We start from the raw sequence: 21134 nt of genomic DNA, 5'->3' as shown, positions 1-21134 counted from the left end.
GTTTTCAGTCTCGCGAAGTACATTTACGTATGTTATGTTAAAACAGTTTTGATCGTTATTATTCAGTAGTCTGTTTTGTCATGTCTAGTCATGTTGTTTTTGGTGACTGAATCCTGACAATAGTCCCACAAAGTATATTCTATTGCAAAGAGATACTAACGTAGAATTGTCGTGTCTAAGCCACACCACCTCCATACAGGCTTTCCATATTCCATTTAGTACAGGAAGGCACCAATACCCCAGCGCCCATTTCAACAGATAAATTGCTTGTTTTAACTTTCACGCAAAGCTACACGAGGGCTGTCTGCGCTAGCTGTCCCTAACTTACCAGTGTAAGGCTAGAGGGAAGGCATCTATCATCACCACTACCAACTCTTGACTACTTTTGCCAACCAATAGTGGATTGACCATCCCATTATAATGCCTCTACAGCTGAAAGGGCGAGCATGTTTGGCGCGACGGGGATGCGAACCCGCGACCCTCAGATTACGAGTCGAATGCCCTAATCATGCTGGGTGAGCAGTTAAATTCATAGACAATAAGTCTGGCAACCTCGAGTGATATATCTTCGTATGCAATGCCATGAATATTCATTATTTCAGAAAACAAACAAACCGTTTACTAGACTCCTTACACAATTAGACAGCTTTATACCATTCACGTACAAAAGAAAGCTTGCTCATTAAACAGAGCTGATAATTTATTTTCCATCTACTTTGACTTAACCCTGAAATTACTAATACCTTTCTAACTAAGACTCTCACGAATCTACTCAAACCACCAACAGTACTCAAACGTATTATATAATATTGTCTCTTCATACACTGGTAAAAACTTAATTTTAAAAGAATCAACTGAAAGTTCAGTTGATCGTCAGCTATTGTAACTTGATCTCAGAATATCTGTTTCATTTTTCAGGTGAGTAATATCTGTGGCAGGCGAACGGATATGTCGTGGAAGCAACCTGTGCTAATATGACTCATGTCGCCTCTTTGATTTTGTTGTTTACTGTTGTGTAAACAGGTTTTCACACTAATTTTTGCGTTCATGAATTCTCACTTTTTATAAGACACCACATTCTGCTCAACACGGCTGGAATAAGACTTGTTGCAAATCTCTTTCTGCATAGTCTTGGTATCCCAAGTTGATACATATGTTCTTGTTTTCCAGTGCCATTAAACACAGGAAATATACTTGTTTTGCTAATTCTAAATTTCTGATCTCACTGTTTCATGTCCTTCCAAAAGCGATTACGTTTTGGTGACATCACACAACCTAAAATACCAATGTCAAAATGTAGTTCTTATACTGTCTCACCACTACCTTATATGGTTGTCACATGACTTGTTAATTTACATATTCAAAACTGTTTTACTATAACGTACTTAATTTTCTGTACAACCAACTTATTAGCATACATACATGGTTCATACTATTGGCTACATTGTCCATAGTGCTTGATGTGTCGTCGTGAGAAGTAGCATTTATGAACTATGAATAAATTAAAGAACAAGTGTGTATGTGTGTGTTTTCTTATAACAAAGCCACATCGGACTATCTGCTTGCCCACCGAGAATCAAACCCTGATTTTAGCGTTGTAAATCCGAAGACTTACCGCTGTCCCAGAGGGGACTAAAGAAACGAAGGTTTAATATATTGATCGTTTAAATGATGTCTTTGATTCATAGACAATTAATTTAAATCAGATTACACCATTAAACAACTGAATCAGAGGATAAGATAAAATACAGATTACAGCAAAAAACATGGATTACACCATTAAAAACTGAATTAAAGGCCAAGATAACACATTACAGCACATTAAAAAAAACTGAATCAGAGGATAAGATAAAAAATACAGATTACAGCAACAAAAAAGCAAGGATTACATCATTAAAAAAAAAACTGAATTAGAAGATAAAATAGAAACACAGATTACAGCAACAAAAAACATGGATTACACCATCAAAAACAGAATTAGAGGCTAAGATAAAAACATAATTACATCAACAAAAACATGGATTACACCTATATAAGTACTACTGACGAAACAAAAACATTAAGACAATACAAAGTTTATTAAAACTTAACTCATATTGACAAAAAATTGAATTAAAAGCGCAATTCAAAACATAGAAAACAGATCAAAGCTGAATTCAAGGAGAAATCAAAAACATAGAAAACTCAGATCAAAGCTGAATTCAAGGAGGAATCAAAACATAGAAAACTCAGATCAAAGCTGAATTCAAGGCGAAATCAAAAACATAAAAAAACTCAGATCAAAGCTGAATTAAAGGAGAACTCAAAAACATAGAAAACTCAGATCAAAGCTGAATTAAAGGAGAAATCAAAAACATAGAAAACTCAGATCAAAGCTGAATTAAAGGAGAAATCAAAAACATAGAAAACTCAGATCAAAGCTGAATTAAAGGAGAAATCCTACAAAATTCCAATAAAAGAAAGGAAAAAAAAATCTATTACATCAACATAAAGTCGAATTAAAGAAGAAATAAAAGCAAAGATTAATTTTAGATACGCGTTCCATTCGAGAGAGAAAAACAACAACAGATATTACACCAGGTAACTTTGAATTTAAACATAAAACACAAATATAAATCATATCACCAACAAAACAAAAATTGGTTTCAAAACGCTTTACAGATCCGAGATCCAGTCACACATACACATGTAAACATCCAAATGGAACGTTTTAGTTTGAAGTCTTAACAGTAATAGCAAACGGAGAGAAACAAAACAAATGAATCCATCTTTTGAAGTCCGAAGTTCTATTATAAATGGACACTGATTTGTGGCAAATGAGTAACCGGACAACATATTGACATTATCGAAATAACATTTTATTGAAACTGTTCAATCGTATTTATGTTCAGGTTGATGAACAAGCACAACACAAAAATTTAAAAAATCGATGACACCAGGCCTGGTTTATTCCAGTAATAGACGATGGGCATAACCTGTTACCTCTGTAATGGTAAAATAATAATAATTAATAGTAGACGGTGGACATAGCCTGTTACCTCTGTAACAGCAAAATAATAATAACTAACTAATACTAAACGATGGGTATAGCCTGTTTAGTTCTGCAATAGTAAAATAATAATAACTATTATTTGACAAGTGTATGTGAACTTCAGGGTGCCTGCAATACACAAGTACAAAATATTGACCATTACAGTGGTACCTCGGTTCTCATCCGTTCCAGAAGGCTGTTCGAAAACCGGATCAATATTTCCCATAAGAAATACTGTAAAATTAAAGTAATCCGTTACAGACCTACAGAAATTACGCATTATGAAGCATTTTAAGTAAAAATATTGCTTATTTATACCTGTACAGATTACAGCAACAAAAACATGGATTATATCATTAAAAAACTATACATGACAACCACAAAAACTATAAACACAATAAAAAACAATAAATGAAAACTTAACTGCACTTTGCCTGTCCTGAGGAGAACTGATGGTGTAAGTGAAAGGTGGTGAGGAACGTGGAGAGTAGGAGGGTTATTACTGTTTGGAAGGGGAGTCACCTTCCATAAAACATCAGGTAACTCTCTCCTTCTGGGGTTCTTTCTCTCTTTCTGTCTCTTTGCACCGCTACAACCTGCTTGAGACTCACTGGACCTATTTCTCACTAAAAACTTGTCTAATGAGGTTTGTTTCTGCCCGCATTTTAAAATGTTTCTGAAGTAAGACAAGACATTGTTATTGAAAAGGTTTATGTTTCGGTTTGCTACAACTTTGTCAGGGTGACAAAACTTTGTAACTCTCCCCATTTTCCATACATTCTGTTGCTGCTCCTTCTGAAGGTCTTGGAGTTCTTCTGTGGTGAGCTCAGTGTTGTGGTCTTCTACCAACTCTCTCCTCATCATCACCACTCACATTCAAGCCCATACACTTGTCTAGTGAGACAATATCCTCGACAGCAGGCTCAGCTCTAAGCTTTCAAAGTTTCTATCTGCTATTGAGTCTGGCCAAAATTTCTTCCAGGCTGAATTCATGGTCTTCAAAGACACTTCCCTCCAGGCTTTGTCTATGATCCTCAAGTAATGGAGGATATTAAAGTGATTTTTCCAGAACTTTCTAAGGGTGAACTCTGTGTCAGAGGTTACTTTAAAGCACCTTTGAAACAGTGCTTTGGTGTAGAGTTTCTTAAAGTTCGATATGACCTGCTGGTCCATGGGCTAAATGAGAAGAGTCGTGTCAGGGGGCAAGAGCTTCACCATAATGAAACTGTACTCCTCCACCAACCCGTCCTCCAAGCCTGGTGGGTGAGCAGGTGCATTGTCCATCACAAGAAGGGCCTTGAGTGGCAACTGATTTCCCGTGAGGTAATTCTTTACACTTGGGACAAACACTTCATGGACTAACTCCATAAAAATTGCCTGGTAACCCAAGCTTTACTATTAGTCCTCCACATGACAATTAGTTTACGTATCAGGACATTATTTTTCCTAAACACCCTCAGGATCTCAGAATGGTACACAAGCAAAGGCTTCAGTCCCCACTTGCATTACTACATGACAATAGTTAGCCTGTCCTTCACTGGCTTGTTGTCCTAGCAGTGACATCTCCTCCTTGGTGATGTAGGTCCTCTTTGGCATTTTCTTCCAAAAGAGGCCTGTCTCATCACAGTTGAGCACTTGATGGGGAATAAAACCCTCAGCTTTCTACATAGTCCTTAAATTCCCTAACAAATTTATCAGCAGCGTCTTTGTTAGAACTGGCACGCTCCCCATGTCTCACCACACAATGTATGCCACTTCTTTTCCTAAAGTTTCAAACCACCCCTACTAGCCTTAAAGGCATCACTTGTGTCAGCACTCGTTCCAGGGGTGTTTCTCAGGAGGTCAGCATGCAACTGCTTTGCTTTCTTACAAATGATGGTCTCAGAAATGCTATCACCAGCTAACTATTTTTCGTTTACCCAAATCAACAAGTTTTTCTACCTCTTCCACTGTTTGTGATCTTTGTTTCGTAAGCACTGTCACTCCTTTTGCAACATTAGCTCCTTTGATGACCTCTTTATTTTTCAGTATGGTGCAGACTGTAGACTTCACCATACCAAACTGTGTAGCAAGGTCAGACACGCGAACACCACTCTCATACTCTGCTATGAGATCTTTTTTCACCTCTATTGTGGCTCTAACAACTTTTCTTTTTGGTTTGCTGCTTTCATCATCCTTCATTGTTTCCATGGTGGCTTATTTAATCAGAATATTTAGCAAAACAAAAAGAAAAACGAGAACGTTCACAGCAGACTTTAGCGGGGGTGTGGACTGAGCGACAGATGCGGGTAAAATGTTTTGGGCAAGCTTGGCGTGGGCCAAAAATGGTCGAAGGGTCGTTCGGGAACCGAGTTTATGTTCGACAACCGAGACATTTTTTTCTCAAACAATATGTTCGAAAATCGAATTGTTCGAGAAAGGAGTCGCTCGAGAACCGAGTTACCACTGTACTCTGACCAGTAGTCTACCAACCAGTGTCCAAACTAATGTAATGCTATACTCACAAACCAGTAGTCCTACCAAGCAATGTCTGAACTAATGTAATGCTATACTCACAAACCAGTAGTCCTACCAAGCAGTGTCTGAACTAATGTAATGCTATACTCACAAACCAGTAGTCCTACCACCACCAGTGTCTGAACTAATGTAATGCTATACTCACAAACCAGTAGTCCCACCAAGCAATGTCTGAACTAATGTAATGCTATACTCACAAACCAGTAGTCCTACCAAGCAGTGTCTGAACTAATGTAATGCTATACTCACAAACCAGTAGTCCTACCAACCAGTGTCTGAACTAATGTAATGCTATACTCACAAACCAGTAGTCCTACCAACCAGTGTCTGAACTAATGTAATGCTATACTCACAAACCAGTAGTCCTACCAACCAGTGTCTGAACTAATGTAATGCTATACTCACAAACCAGTAGTCCTACCAACCAGTGTCTGAACTAATGTAATGTTATACTCACAAACCAGTAGTCCTACCAAGCAGTGTCTGAACTAATGTTCTACCAGTAGTCCCTACCAAGCAGTGTCTGAACTAATGTAATGTTATGCTCACAAACCAGTAGTCCTACCAACCAGTGTTTGAACTAATGTAATGTTATACTCACAAACCAGTGGTCCTAGCAACCAGTGTCTGAACTAATGTAATGTTATGCTCACAAACCAGTGGTCCTACCAAGCAGTGTCTGAACTAATGTAATGTTATGCTCACAAACCAGTGGTCCTACCAAGCAGTGTCTGAACTAATGTAATGTTATACTCACAAACCAGTAGTCCTACCAACCAGTGTCTGAACTAATGTAATGTTATACTCACAAACCAGTAGTCCTACCAACCAGTGTCTGAACTAATGTAATGTTATACTCACAAACCAGTAGTCCTACCAACCAGTGTCTGAATTAATGTAATGTTATACTCACAAACCAGTAGTCCTACCAACCAGTGTCTGAACTGACGTAATATTATACTCACAAACCGAGAACCGAGGTACCACTGTATTGTGTTTCTGATTTTATGATAATATCCCTTAATGTTGTTCCATTATTAGCAGAACCACCAAACTCTTTCAAAGAAAGTTGTTAAAAATCTGTCGGGTGTGAGCTAGAGGTAAAAGAATCTCTAATAAGTTAACTTTCTTTTTTCGCATGAAGTCAGTTTACTGAAAGAACGACTAATGTAGATAATAGTGAGAAATCACTATTTCCTTATTGGAAATATTGACGACATACGATTGGATTAGAAGATAGTGTAGACTAGGTTGAAGATGCAAGTGTTTAATTTATCAGAAAGGTTTTGTTCTGTTCGTGGTTATTCAATGTTTTACTGGCGAATTTTAAAACAGCAGTGTTTTGTGTAAAGAAAAGCAAAACCGTGAAGGATAATCTGGACGAAATATTAAGAAAAATAATTCTACGTAAGTTATGAATGTTAAGTAAAAGTGAAATTAACAGCACTTAATCGTCTTCAGAGTTTCACTTTTTCATCAAAGCAGATGAGAGAGAGATGTTAAAAGAACTCTCAAGTTTCAAAATGTTTTTACCAAATTAATAAGTTGTAAAGAATGCTGTCACTTATACAAACACCTAAGCTTGAACATCACTTTTAAATCCCTCAAATCCTGGGTTTAATCCACGAGCCAGTGTTGCTAGAAAGTTCACTTGTTAATTTGTATGCTTTCTTTCAAATGTTTTATATGTTTTCTTGTCAATAAACCGACGCTTATTTCCAAGGAAATCAGCTTTCAGGTTTCTTCCCTATCAATATCCAGTTGCTGATAAGGCTTAGTTGTGACTACTTATAAAAGGACAAAACCAAAACTTCCGAATATAAATTAGGTTATCCAGGCTTCGTTATGTATTTTAACCATATGTAATAAGTGGTTTATTTTCTATTGATTGATTTTAACATCTGATCGATGAACCTTTTTGTTGGTGAACAATCTAATATCTGAGTTAGGTTTAAGCCTATCCAGTCCTCGTAATCAGTACAGATTAGTCAATTAGTTGCTAACACTGAATGTTACTTTTCTACTTATAAACATTTTATTATTACAGGCTACAAAATTACTACCAATTGCTGCGGTTTTGATTAGTTGTCGTAATTTCAATTAGCTACCATAATTTCTATTAGTTACCATACCTCTCACTGCTTATCATATTTTCACCTATTTTTGCTTCATCTAATTACTATAGCTTCGACTCGTTCCCATAATTTCAAATAGTTACCATAGTTTCAACTAATTACCATAATTCCAACTACTTACCAAATTTCAAACAGTTACCGTAGTTTCAAATACTTGCCATAGTTTCAACTATTAACAACAATTGCCGTAGTTTTGAATATTTACCGTAGTTTTCACCAGTTATTATAGGTATGGCTGGTCTAGATTTACAGATCTACTGTCGACCATTTTGTCATTGTTACCTGTTTTAGCTATAATTAGTCTTACCTTTTATGAAGCTTGGATAATGTCATCAGATAAAGAACAAACTTACTAGCAAATCCACCAGGTGTAAATAAACTTCAACAGAGGAAGTGAAAGTTAATTCATTGTCATAAATCATACTTGATTAATATTTTAATTTTCATTCCTAGTTTATCAACGAATCGCGTTTCACGCTGTGGTCATTTCTGACGTTACAGTTGTGTGATACGTTGCTGAGGAAGTGATTTTACGCCACCAGTTCGGTTTTGGCGTGCACGTAGATTTTTTCGTAACTTTTAACTTACCTTGTGATCTTTGAATTTCTTTGTGACGCAGTTGTTAACATGCCGAAGTTTCGGGGATATCTCCTGGAGCTCCCAAATATCCTGAAACACAAGAATTACTTTGATTTGGGTTGAACTTCCATTAGCTTATAGTAAATAATAAAATTATAGCAATGAATTATTTACTAAATATCTTACTGCTATGATTCTTTATAGAAACTACCAGTATAATAGTTTTCTGTAGAAAATCTAAAGTTCCCATAAGTTAAAAAGTTACCATAGTTTCAACTAACTACCATAATTCCAACTAGTTACTACTTTTAGGCTTCGTGAGTAAGCTATACAAACCTGCAAAGTATTTGAAGAAAAATTTGAATCTGCCCGATATGACCAGATGGTTAAGGCGCTCGACTCATAATCCGAAGGTCGCGGGTTCGAATCCCCCGTCACACCAAACATGCTCGCCCTTTCAGCCATGGGGGCGTTATAATGTGACGGTCAATCCAACTATTCGTTGGTAAAAGAGTATTCCGAGAGTTGGCGGTGGATGGTGATGACTAGTTGCCTTCCCTCTAGTCTTACATTACTAAATTAGGGACGGCTAGCACAGGTAATCCTCGTGTAGCTTTGTGCAAAATTCAAAAACAAACAAAATTTGAATCTCGGTATTTAAGAGGTCGGTATGAGTATCGAACACCAGTCTTCATCCAGTAGTTCAGAAGGTTAAATATTGTATTCAACATGTATTAAAGGTCAGAACTGAGAGAAAGATCTTTGTAACATATTACTGTACTTGGCTACTTATCTGATAATTATGAGAGTTATACCGAATACAGTAAAATGTACATATACGGTATTTCAGAACCTTGGATAGCGATAGAGAAATACCAGCTATTTGTAGTAATAAATGGCCTGGCACGAATCGGTGATTAGGGCGCTCTACTGGCAATCTACTTATTGAGGACTCGAATCCAGTCAACGACCATATTCGCCCTTTCAGCCCTGGGGGCAGCATAACGTGACAGTCAATCTCACGTTACGTTGGTATAAGGTAGCCCAAAAGTTAATGGTAGGTGGTGTTGATTAGGTGCCTTCACTCTAGTCTAGCACTTCTAAATTAGGGGCGTTTAGCGCAGACAGCCTTTGTGTAGGATAGGGCAAAATTCAACAAAACATCAAGTGATAATAAAGTCTGCCTGATGATATAGTTATGTAACATACGAAGTGAGACCCTAAATATAAAACCACCCTTTAGAAAAGGTATTGAGTACAAGTCTAAACCTGCTATTCTGACGGTAACTTAGCAACCTCTGAATTTTCTATATTACACAAACTTTTTTTTGCTTTTTCTCTTGAGTAGAACAACGTTAAATAACAAAAAACATATTGAAAATCAAATAATTCGTAACCTACGTACCTTTAGAGATTCAAAGCACTCCAAGTACTGGAAAAGATAAACAAAGAAATCAGTTTATTTATTATATCGTGATAATCAGTTTATAAAGATAATGTTAAATGCTTTAATTTCGTTACTTCTATTGGACAATCTAATCCCGAATGTATATTGAATAAAGTTTAACTAATAACAAACAGAAACAAGTGCTTATTTAACATCACATTTTGCATTAATACGTCGTTACCTCGGCAACAAAGAACTTTTCCACACAGTTTCTGTAGTCTCCCACGAAGTTATTGTTCTGTAAAGATATTAAAATATCTTAGTTTCAAAAACTAATAGAATAATTAGATAAATTTGAACAGATTTTAAAAGACCTACACTTATACAGTTTCAAATAAGTTCAATAGATAACACCAAGAGTCACTTGTACTCTCAGTGTAACATATCAATGTTCACAGATGCAGAAACCGTGAACTAATATGACCACCTAAGTTCGATTCTCTATTAAGTTACCTATCGCTCCTAAATATTGTTGACGAGTCAGTAGCATTGAGCTATAGAGAATTCTATTAGCGCCACTATTAAAAATTCTCATCTGAGCACAATGACCAGTATTATATATATGTTTTTATTACATTTCATCTGAGGTACAGAAATATTAATGATTCTTTCTTCGACACGGTCCTCAGCATCAGGAAATATAAACATTTTGTTATCAGTTAAAGAAATGTTTTCATCAGTAATATCTGGCAGTGAAAAAGTAACCATTAACTGTAACACTTATTAGTGAACACTATTAAATATCAGGACCATATAAATCCTAATAAAACATTTCTAAACTCTACAAAGTGTATAGAGTTGTGGAAGTTCAACCTAAGGACTATCAAACTTTCGTTTAATCAGTGTTTTCAATATTTCTACCTTCAAGAACGTTAAGTTTTGTTCATACAATAGATAAAACTACGTAGAGCTGACAGTGAGTAAACATTGAACATCCATTTTCCAAATCTATTATTGTGGATATTTGACTCTTATCTGACATTTATCGTCAATAAACGTAAACCTTTCGTTCTTGTTGCTTCCAGAAGGTTAAGACCAAAGATGGCTTTAAAGGCTTATAGCACGAAAAACCGGATTTTGAGACCCGTGATGGACACGGAACATATAGCTTGTTGTGTAGCTTTACGTTTAACAACCAACTAACGAAAACTTAAAAATTTATACCATCGTTTAATCATTGATACTAAAAGTTTTCGACTTAACCATTTCTCAATTTTAAAGATAAGATGTAACTCTATTAGTTACCTCGATTGGACTGTCCAAGTCTAAAAAGCAGGTGATACAAGCTGAGGAATTCTGTAAAAATAAAGATTTAATTAAATTCAGAGTAACAACCTCCATTAAGTAGAAAATATATATTAATAATGCAAGATTCTAGTGATGTATTATCTACGTTTATAAATTAGATCATAGAACGTCTCATTGTTCTTTATGGAGGTTTGTTATGTGGAAATACAATAAAGTTTAAATGATCTATCTGTTTTCAACAATACACGAACTAATAAAGTTTAAATGAACTATCTGTTTTCAACAATACACGAACTAATAAAGTTTAAATGATCTATCTGTTTTCAACAATACACGAACTAATAAAGTTTAAATAATCTATCTGTTTTCAACAATACACGAACTAATAAAGTTTAAATAATCTATCTGTTTTCAACAATACACGAACTAATAAAGTTTAAATGATCTATCTGTTTTCAACAATACACGAACTAATAAAGTTTAAATGAGCTATCTGTTTTCAACAATACACGAACTAATAAAGTTTAAATGAGCTATCTGTTTTCAACAATACACGAACTAATAAAGTTTAAATGAGCTATCTGTTTTCAACAATACACGAACTAATAAAGTTTAAATGAGCTATCTGTTTTCAACAATACACGAACTAATAAAGTTTAAATGAGCTATCTGTTTTCAACAATACACGAACTAATAAAGTTTAAATGAGCTATCTGTTTTCAACAATACACGAACTAATAAAGTTTAAATGAGCTATCTGTTTTCAACAATACACAAACTAATAAAGTTTAAATGAGCTATCTGTTTTCAACAATACACAAACTAATAAAGTTTAAATGAGCTATCTGTTTTCAACAATACACGAACCAATAAAGTTTAAATGATCTATCTGTTTTCAATAATACACGAAGTAATAAAGTTTAAATGAGCTATGTTTTCAACAATACACGAACTAATAAAGTTTAAATAAGCTATTTTTCAATAATACACGAACTAATAAAGAAATTAAATTCGACAATTTTATCAAGTCGCCTGCTCAAATTTGTTTGAACAATGATTTAATCAAAACTGTGTACCTATCACTATATTTCTTCCTTTTATTTTATAATTATCTGTATAATTAAAATTCAGATTGAATTCTTAAACTGTCCAAACGTGGCTTATATTTTAAAACAGAACTGCCCTAGAAACCAACTGAGATTATTAACCGTAGTATTACTTAATAGCTCAGTTTTTACCATTCTGTAGCCAAGAGTAAATAGCTTAACGTCCTATACTCTTAATCGGAGAGTGATTAACTTAATCTCAGTTAGTGGAACAAAGATTGAGTGACATAAGCTACATTACTCTGAAACAAAGAATGAGTAACTAGACCTAATATTCAGGTATCTATTGTTGGTTAATAGCAAGTATGAAGAATACACGTAGAGCTAAAGAGGAAACCTGAGAGTTATCCGTTTGATCAGACACGTTTTGACTGTTGCACAACATAATATAGAGAAGCTAGTTTTCAAAATATTACATTTCGCAGATGTTTATCTTTCTTGTTTTCTACAATATAATCCAAGCACCTAATTATTAATTATTATTCTAGTATATAAATTACTGTTTGGTGATAATTAGAGAACTTAAGATTAAGTGTTTTTTTATGGACTCGCCTTTCCGTTTGCTGGGATTTCACAAAGCTCGTCTAAGGTAGGTGCGTCCTCTGGCGGGTGTGGCGTAATATACTTTTCTTCGTTCATACTTCGGTATTTTCTTCTAACCGTGTCGACGTTCTTGTGAAAAATATAATAATAAATAATACACCATCAATGTTAAGTTTATAATTAAAAAACATAAAAATAAACCATTTTTAGTACGATCTTGCTATTACAGTTAGCAGAGAGTTTATAACACTAAACATTGATTCTTATACCCTAAGGGGACAAAGCACAGATTATTACTCGTGTAGGCTTGCGCTTCAAAATAAAGAATAATTTTCTTGATGACGAGAAACCCACGTGAAATAAAACCTTAACCTGAAGATGACCTAGGAAGGTCGAAACGTTGTTCTCGCCTTATGAATAAAAGTGTTAATATCCATACCAGCCGTTCTAAGATACAAAGAATCATTTTGATTTGTGTTCAGATAGAGGTTTACAAACGTAGCCAGAACAATTAGGCCAGAAGAAACAGCTTATTTTCTATATCTTCATAAAAAAATTGTCCACTAACCTGACTGAATAACATAACAAGAGCAAACAAGTGGTAAAACTGAAAATTAGCCATTGAGATTTTATTGGATATATCGACCACTAATCCGTGTTTGAGGGTCTCTGATATATCAAACTGTAAGTCGCTATTGTAGGCCTTTTTAATATCCTTTTATATACGAGGGATTAGTCGATGGGTCGACATGTAATGTTCCACGAATATACTTACATGTTTGTGGTATTAAGCAATAACTCGTAGTTATAATTGTAGTTTCTCAACTATTTAAAAACGAACATATATTCGGACATCCCCAGGAATATTATAGTTAGTTCTTTATTTCAACCGAAAATGTACCTTCCCCCCCACCACCCAAACACTGAATGATTTCACATAAAATCGTGGAAACTGTCTGTATTTATACAAATTTCATTGAAATTTATGCAGAATTTAAAGTTGTTAACTTTCCACATACTGGGTACGTACATGACACATCACTGTAAAGGTAAAACTGTTTAAACAAAACATGATAGCTTTGGTTGGTCGATATACGGTTTGCACGAGATGATTAATATTTAATTTTTTTACACGACCTTCAAATTGTCTCTTTAAGGAAATAATGTCTCATGTTTTTTTTCAAAGATGGGTTTACGTGAAATCACTTACACGTAACATTACGAAGCCCGATAACTACAGGGAATAGGTTTAGCACATGTATGTAAGCTGTTTAAATAATGATAATGAACAAACAAGTGTGAGGTGACAAACTGTGGACGAATCCGTTCCAGCAAGTCCAAAAGAGGGAAATTCAACAACTGAAGTCCGCAAATATTGACAAAAGGCAGGGAACTCCCGGATATTTAACTAGTCCTAACTTCAACACTGCCAGATGCCACCTGTGGAAACAAAAATTTTGCCTCTCTTTCTACTCCAGTATTTCTCCTAGTAAAATCACATAACAGAAAAGGTGAGTTCAATTCTATTTTAATTCTGGGTTCATCTCTTGAATGTTCGTTCTTTTAATGGTTCATCTGTTGTCTGGTAAAATTCGGAATTCGATGCCTTTTAATATATCTTACAAGATAAGTTTGAAGTTGCAGTTTAACAAAGTTAGTCTTAGTCTCTCAACCAAAATATTGTTAATACCACGAAAATGAAAAAAAACTTAACGTTGCCTATATTACCCAAATATAAATACAAAGAGAGCTTATGGGTTTCTCTTAAATCTGGAAAGAAACTTGTACGTCAAACTGTATGTATGTATATTAATACATATGATTTTCACATAGAAATATGGGTAATAAATCGGTACCATCACGTATCAAATAAGCGTTAATTTATATCGCAAGACAGCTGGTATGTGTATTAAAACTTTTATTGAAATAAAATAGAACAACGTTTCAACTTTCTTAGGCCATCTTCAGATTCACAGGCCTTCTCTGTTATTTTGGCTATTACAAGACTAGCACATATTTGTATGAACTGAAGGTGACAGAACTGTATTTATTATGGCTCTCCAACTTTATTACCTACAAAACTTTGAGAAAGGGGTTTTTACATGTCGCAGTTTAGAGTTAGGATCAGGCAAGATGGAGGCACAGCTGCACTTTGTTAATAGCAGTTGTTCTTCGTCTAGCCAACTCCTGGTTCTCACCTCCAGCGATAGAAAGATATGTAGATGGATCAATTGAACGTGGAATCAAAGAGAAATGGTTTTGTCTCAATTTTCTCATTCGATAAAGTTAAATGTTTGTTTTTTTAATATCATGGTGAATAGGGTATTTACTAACGTAATCGACAAACGCTGTTGAAGTAAATGTTTTAAGTTTCTGAAAGTTCTTAAAATTAGTTAAGCTTCTGTTTTTCTAAAAATAAGAACTATAACAAAATAGCGTTTGCTTTCTTTACTAATAAGGAGGCTCTCCAGTGTGAAAGAAAAAAGAAACGGAAAACAAAACGCGTACAGTTAATACAAAGTTTTGATTTTCGAGTCTCTAGCACTGGAAGCTAATTAAAGGGCATCCTCAAGAAACCATTAACTATAAATATTTGTGAACAAAATAACCTTTAACTACTGTGTTCAGTATGTTGTTTTAAAATACTCTGAACATGCAAATAATCAAATCACGTGACAACCACAGCCGGTATAATTTCGTGATTGGAACTGTACGCATCACAAGTACAATTTGACATTATTTGGCGATTAGTAGGTATTGTGATGACAACGAAAATTAAAAGGTACGTAACAACCATTTCTAATGTAGAATGCTCATGTAATTAGATCACTATGTATTCAGATCAGAATTTAGAATCTCATGGACTGGGAAGGTCCTTACACTTAAAGGTATTGGAAAAGAAAGTAATATGGATTAACTTTGGGTACAAGGATAATCCAGAAAGAGACCAACAACAAGTCGTACCTCAATCGGGTTAAGCAAATTGTGACGTATTGCAACAGGTGAAAACAATGGTAAGTAGAAATAAAAAAGCCTTCTCATGCACACAGCATAATTCAGAATGATATCCGTCAGGAGAAATTTCTACAGGGTATAATTTTACCAAATTAAGGCTTCCAATCATACTTCGTGCTCAACTACTGTATGTATATATCAAATGAAGATTGATAGGGTATCTATACTTTACTATACATCTGTCAAGTTTCCTCATGTAGCATCTTTGGGTTTCTTTGGACATTGTCTGCCTCACGACAGTCTTTTGCAACGGAAATTACACTGCGGGATTGTTGGGAAGATGCACAGTTGTCAAGTAGAAGATGACCAGACGTAGCGACGTAGACTGTAAGGAGGTGGTAAGACTCCAAAATGTTTGTAATATAACGCACTCTGTACTCGCAGATATTAGTGACTTATCTCTCAGTACAGTTAAAAACCTCAATTATTTTCTGTTAGATCTACTTCCACTTAGGGATATTGACGGCCTAGACTTTAATAGAGGATGTGATTATTATTTGATATCATCGCATATAACACACTATATTCAATTCCATGTCCCACAACACACGTGAAGTTATACTCGCTCACCAGATGGCGTAGATATTTAGAATAGCATGTTAACAATTAACCAAAAAGGCTATCCTACACACCAGCAGGATATAGATCAACATTACAAGTAAGTTAGCAGCTGAAGTGAACTGCCAGTTATTCCTGCACCTTTTGACTACAGATATTTTCCTAAGAACAGGACACAAGTAAAGCAGGTGGCCACAAGCTTATTATAATTCTAATTGAACAATATGTTTATCAATGCAATGATAATTAGCAACACGAATGTCATATTTTGTCGCATGTTTCATGGAACGTTTTCAATAAAATTTTCATAAGCGAATCAGAAACATGTTCCTGTTTTGTTTATAGGAGTTTAGACAACCGATAAGATGAGAAGTGAATCTTTGTGAACAAACAACTCGTATCGTGACTGACGACACAAATCAATGAGCTCTCTTAACACTCCTATTCAAAACAAGTAATTATGTTGATGCATACAGTAGGACTAAATTTAGGCTTGTTGTTTAGGTGTCCAAGAAGAATGGCTTATTAATTCGATGCTTTGGTTTGTTTTGAATTTCGCAAAGCTACACGAGGGCTACATGTACTAGCCGTCCCTAATTTTGCAGTGTAAGACTAGAGGGAAGGCCACTAGTCATCACCATCCACCGCCAACTCTTGGACTATTCTTTTACCAAAGAATAGTGGGATTGACCGTGACATTATAACGCCCCATCGTTGAAAGGGCGAGCATGTTTGGTGTGATGGGGATTTGAACCTGAGACCCTCGGATTACGAGTTGAGTGCCTTAGCCACCTGGTTATGCCGGGCCAGGGACAAGGAACAAGATCAACAAACTATAGAAACATTCACGTATCGAACAATTTATATCTGGTCGTTTTTAAAGTGACACTTCCATAATCATTTTAGCTGAAAAGTACTATTTAACCATTACTGAAGGAAAATTGGTAAACAAGTTAGATGGAGCATCAGAATATACAATTGAGTTGAAAATAGTCATTACCTTAAACTTAGAGCTACAAGAACGTGTATTATAGATTGGGAACAAATATCTAATTATTAGTGTGAAACTAGAAACGGGAATGGTAACTTTAACTGGTGTGAAATTATAAATTGGACTAGTGCAACTTTAACTGGTGTGAGATTAGAATCTTATTTGAGCTAGAAAGTGGAGTATCATCCATCATGTTTTGAAGAATAAATATACCAAACTCCATGTTCTAAACATCACATTTTTCGAAACAGATGTTACTTACAAATGTTAATAGGTCGTTGACCCTGATTTTTTTTTTCCAGATATGCGAACATAGTTAGCTATCCATAATTTTGACATGACTGACTCCAGGAAAGACAGCTAGTTAACAGCACACGCACCTTCACTCGTGTCTCCTCAAACAGTTGTCATCACGCTCTTAACGTGCGGTTATTATTATTTCGTGACAACAAGATGCGAATGACAGACACACAGATCCATAGTCTGGTATGATAGCATCTTGGTTTGTTTTTTTGTCAGAATAAATATTAGTAGGTGAGGTTAAACATAAAAATCAGGGAGTACAAAAAAACTACATGATTTAATGAGTTGCTAGAATTAGATGATAACAACAACAAAGTTAGAAGTACGTATTAAAGGTAACGGATACTTAGGCTTACTTAACTGCTGAAAGGTGGAGTACATCTGGGCTGTCTGCACTAGTGGACCAGATGATTAGTTTGTGTGTCTGTATCTTCTATTTCATGCATTGATGCACAAGTTCAACACAGGATAATGGTTACTATGTGAGTGTAACATGAAAGTATCACAATGTTTTGATTATCCTGTAAAACCCTCACGGAATTTTCAGTTTATTGTGAAAAAAAATCCTATTGTCAAGCAGAAATGGATGGACATGAGGCCTTTTGGTAAGCAACATCAACAAAGATGGCAAATTCATTAGAATTAATTTAGTGTGTTTTACTGAACCCTAATGATGAGGAAAACCTTTATATAGCGACTTATTGTTTGATGTTTGTAACTAAATACATTATTTACTAATTTCCTTCTCTATATTTCCATTAAATATATCATTTATCTTCCAATATAGCCCCTAAACGCAATTAAGTAAGTGGCTTTGCTACAACTAAATAATAAAGAAACACATTTGATTGATTTTCTATACTGTGGCAAAAGGGGCACATGTACCTTTTTATATGGTGTATTACCATCTAATCTACCATACCTTATATGGCAATACCTACACATTCTTCAATTACTATGAAAGAAGGGAAACTGATATTATACAGTGTTTGATTTTGAATTGTGTTCAAAGCTACATGAGGACTATCTGCACTAGCCATCTCTAATTTAGCTATGTGGCAATAGATAGAGCCACAATAATTACACAAGTTTTGTTTTATTGTTTGAAGTAACATATCTACTTATGTATGTATGGAAAAATATAATTTAATGATTAATTATTTAAAACAAAATACAGACATTTAAGTATAAGCTGTGAATTCTGAAAATCTGTGGTTTGCATAAATAATGCATTCATTTTTAAATTTTTCATTATCTAAGTTAAAGTTCACATTAAAAACAAAACAATATTTATAACAGAAAAGTTCCATTCAATAAACAGTTAATTTTCACCATTATAGGAAATCTAATTAAAAACCCATTAACAGTTTGTATTATTAGCAATCAAAAGCAGAACTTTATCACTATCACAGTAACCCAAAACAGGACTGACAAAATAGCCAAACCTTTAACACTAAACCAATGCTCAGTAATGATATATAATTACATTTCTCTTATAAATTTTATTTCACAGCTTTAAATGTTCAAATATACATATTAAATTTTTACAATTATTTTGTCTTTTTTGTCAAATTTTGCTAAAAGTGCTTTTTTGCTGACAGCTGGTTATCTGATATTTTCACAGACTGGTGTAAGGCTTCCCATAACTTCTTTGCCAAGTTTGAATTCTCTAGTACTTCATTTAGTTCCTCTTTTGACTTGGTAATCAAGTCGGCCAGGCTAGTCGCGTTCTTCATCATGGGTCGAACGTTCCTGAAACTGATTCCAGGTAGATGGGACAAAAAATCCTGCAACCAATGAGTGCAACAGTGAAACTAAACAGTTACAACAGTGATTACCTGTCACTAATTTGTTCAAAATTTAACAGGATGGTAGTGAATCTGAGTGATCAAATTCATTATTTCCTTCTAACAATCAAGCAGATCATTATGACAAAACTAATTTGCTCAAGGTTTACCACCCTCCAAAAATAAGTTTATATGACAAGTGCCAACTTAAAGTTTACAAATATTTATTTAATAGCTTTAAATGTCAATGACTGAGGCTATTTGAACAGCTGATAAACTGATAAATTTAGGCCTGGTTTTTGATTTGGTAATTTTCAATACAGCTAAGCCAGATCTTCAGTAAGCAAGACTCCAGTTACACCTAACTTTCTAGCAAGATTCTATAATAATTTCATATTTATATGATCAGTGTCACATTTTTCCTTGGCTGGGTAGTCTCTAATCAAATTTCATATTTTCTTGAAGAACACAGTTAAAATTTCCATTGTAATAAAATCAGTTTTTTTTTTACAAAGAAACATCAACTGGATTTTTCAATAAAAGATGACTTGAAAGTGAAATTACCATGAGTTTTAACCTATAAAAGAAACTAGATAAAGAACTGGAATGATACAGGTTTTACCTGTGGAGCAACTGCATATTTGTTGGATAATTCTTCTTCTGTTTCTTGAGAAGTTATTTTAACAGCATGACCAGCATCAGGTTGATCTTTTCCTAGCTGCTCATGTAACAAACAATAACACAAGGAAACTACTTGAAATTGTTTTTGTTGGGTGATGTACAAGTTAATTGAATGTATCTTAGAGTTAAAAATGATAAAATATTTTTGAAATACTATAATGTTAAATCGGTTATCTAGAATATTTGATATAATTTAATATGTAAAACAGTAGAAAGTTAAGAGAATAATTAAAGTTAATTAATCACATGTATATCTACTATAAATCCTAAAAAAACAATGTTACTTAAATAACTTCACTACAACATGTGATACTAATTCTGGCAAAATAAATGATTCTCAACTGCATATTAAAAACTAATTATGCTGTCTAGAATGGAAGAATGTAGAAGTAATTAGGTTACTTAATTATTTCTTTTTTTCAGTTTAAAAAAAATAATGAAAACAGACTGTTAGTTGGTTTCCTTCTCCACAATGTAACTAACTTGTTGGTGTTAAGCCTTCTGGATTTATGAAGTCAAATAAAGTTTATTGAAACTTTATCAGAAATTGTATAAAAAGAAACTAAAGTTTAGAAAGTTACCAGTGTAGCTAAAACAAATGTTTCAAGTATTAAATCAGATAGATCGTTTAAATAAACAACTAAACTACAAATGTTTAATTATAGATAAAAACAACAAATATTCTTTTATACTAAAATATTCATGTAAAGATTAACACCCATTTTCACCATAATTCTTAAAATACAAGTTAAACCCATTATATCAACTCACTTCTAATGACTTACCTTTAATAACTCAAACATCTCGGGAGCTCACATGCGGAGAAGGAGACCACAAGAGTCGCAATCGTGGGAAGTGAATTGTCAACAGGATCAACTTGGAAATGACATTCATGGTAGAAACTCCCGTAGACAAGCAGTACTTTCCCTGTTTGAAATAAAAATTAAAAACAGGGAGACGAACAATATAAACTACTTTCTACTACCTCTGTGTTTCTTGTAAGCACATAAGATATTAAATTCTTCCTTCAAGCTACAAAGAATAACCTAGATTTTTACTTAAAAAACTCCTTTGAGTTTCTAACAAAAATAAGCACACCTTACATTTCATAACTGAAGAGGTTAATACATCGATTATATACGGACACTTGAAGAACATTACAAAAGTAATAATAATAAGTGCATTATGCATTT

General features: G+C 34.3%; 2 protein-coding genes across 3 annotated transcripts in view; both read right to left on the bottom strand.

The window, feature by feature from the left end:
* Positions 1-2836: 2836 nt before the first annotated feature.
* Positions 2837-13541, bottom strand: LOC143232137 (uncharacterized). Of its 2 annotated transcripts, none has more exons than XM_076467235.1 (7): positions 13382-13541; positions 12616-12735; positions 10955-11005; positions 9891-9947; positions 9668-9694; positions 8272-8352; positions 2837-2984 (listed from the first exon to the last, which is right to left on the bottom strand). In XM_076467235.1, the coding sequence occupies exons 2-7, from the start codon at positions 12700-12702 to the stop codon at positions 2979-2981; spliced, it is 309 nt and encodes a 102-aa protein (XP_076323350.1). In that variant the 5' UTR covers positions 12703-12735; positions 13382-13541; the 3' UTR covers positions 2837-2978. The 2 variants fall into 2 exon arrangements, with proteins under 2 accessions (XP_076323350.1, XP_076323342.1); XM_076467227.1 differs by lacking the exon at positions 13382-13541 and adding an exon at positions 13175-13262.
* A 5417-nt stretch (positions 13542-18958) lies between these two features.
* The window catches only part of LOC143232128 (DNA repair endonuclease XPF-like), a 52664-nt gene continuing 50488 nt past the window's right edge, over positions 18959-21134 (bottom strand). Inside the window, 4 exon segments of the mRNA XM_076467219.1 lie at positions 18959-19260; positions 19883-19978; positions 20727-20747; positions 20749-20868. Coding sequence (XP_076323334.1) covers positions 19051-19260; positions 19883-19978; positions 20727-20747; positions 20749-20868 — 447 coding nt within the window. The 3' untranslated portion in view covers positions 18959-19050.

The sequence above is a fragment of the Tachypleus tridentatus genome, chromosome 1 (assembly GCF_004210375.1).
Source record: "Tachypleus tridentatus isolate NWPU-2018 chromosome 1, ASM421037v1, whole genome shotgun sequence".
Taxonomy (NCBI): domain Eukaryota; kingdom Metazoa; phylum Arthropoda; class Merostomata; order Xiphosura; family Limulidae; genus Tachypleus; species Tachypleus tridentatus.
This window is presented reverse-complemented; position numbering and strand designations above follow the sequence as displayed.

Coding starts and splice junctions, on each gene's coding strand:
- LOC143232137 (XM_076467227.1), bottom strand. CDS start 13,228: ATGGCTAATTTTCAGTTTTACCACTTGTTTGCTCTTGTTATGTTATTC. Junction 12,736..13,174: donor TTGTTATGTTATTCAGTCAG/GTTAGTGGACAA, acceptor ATTTTTCACAAG/AACGTCGACACGGTTAGAAG. Junction 8,353..9,667: donor AGTGCTTTGAATCTCTAAAG/GTACGTAGGTTA, acceptor CTTGTGTTTCAG/GATATTTGGGAGCTCCAGGA.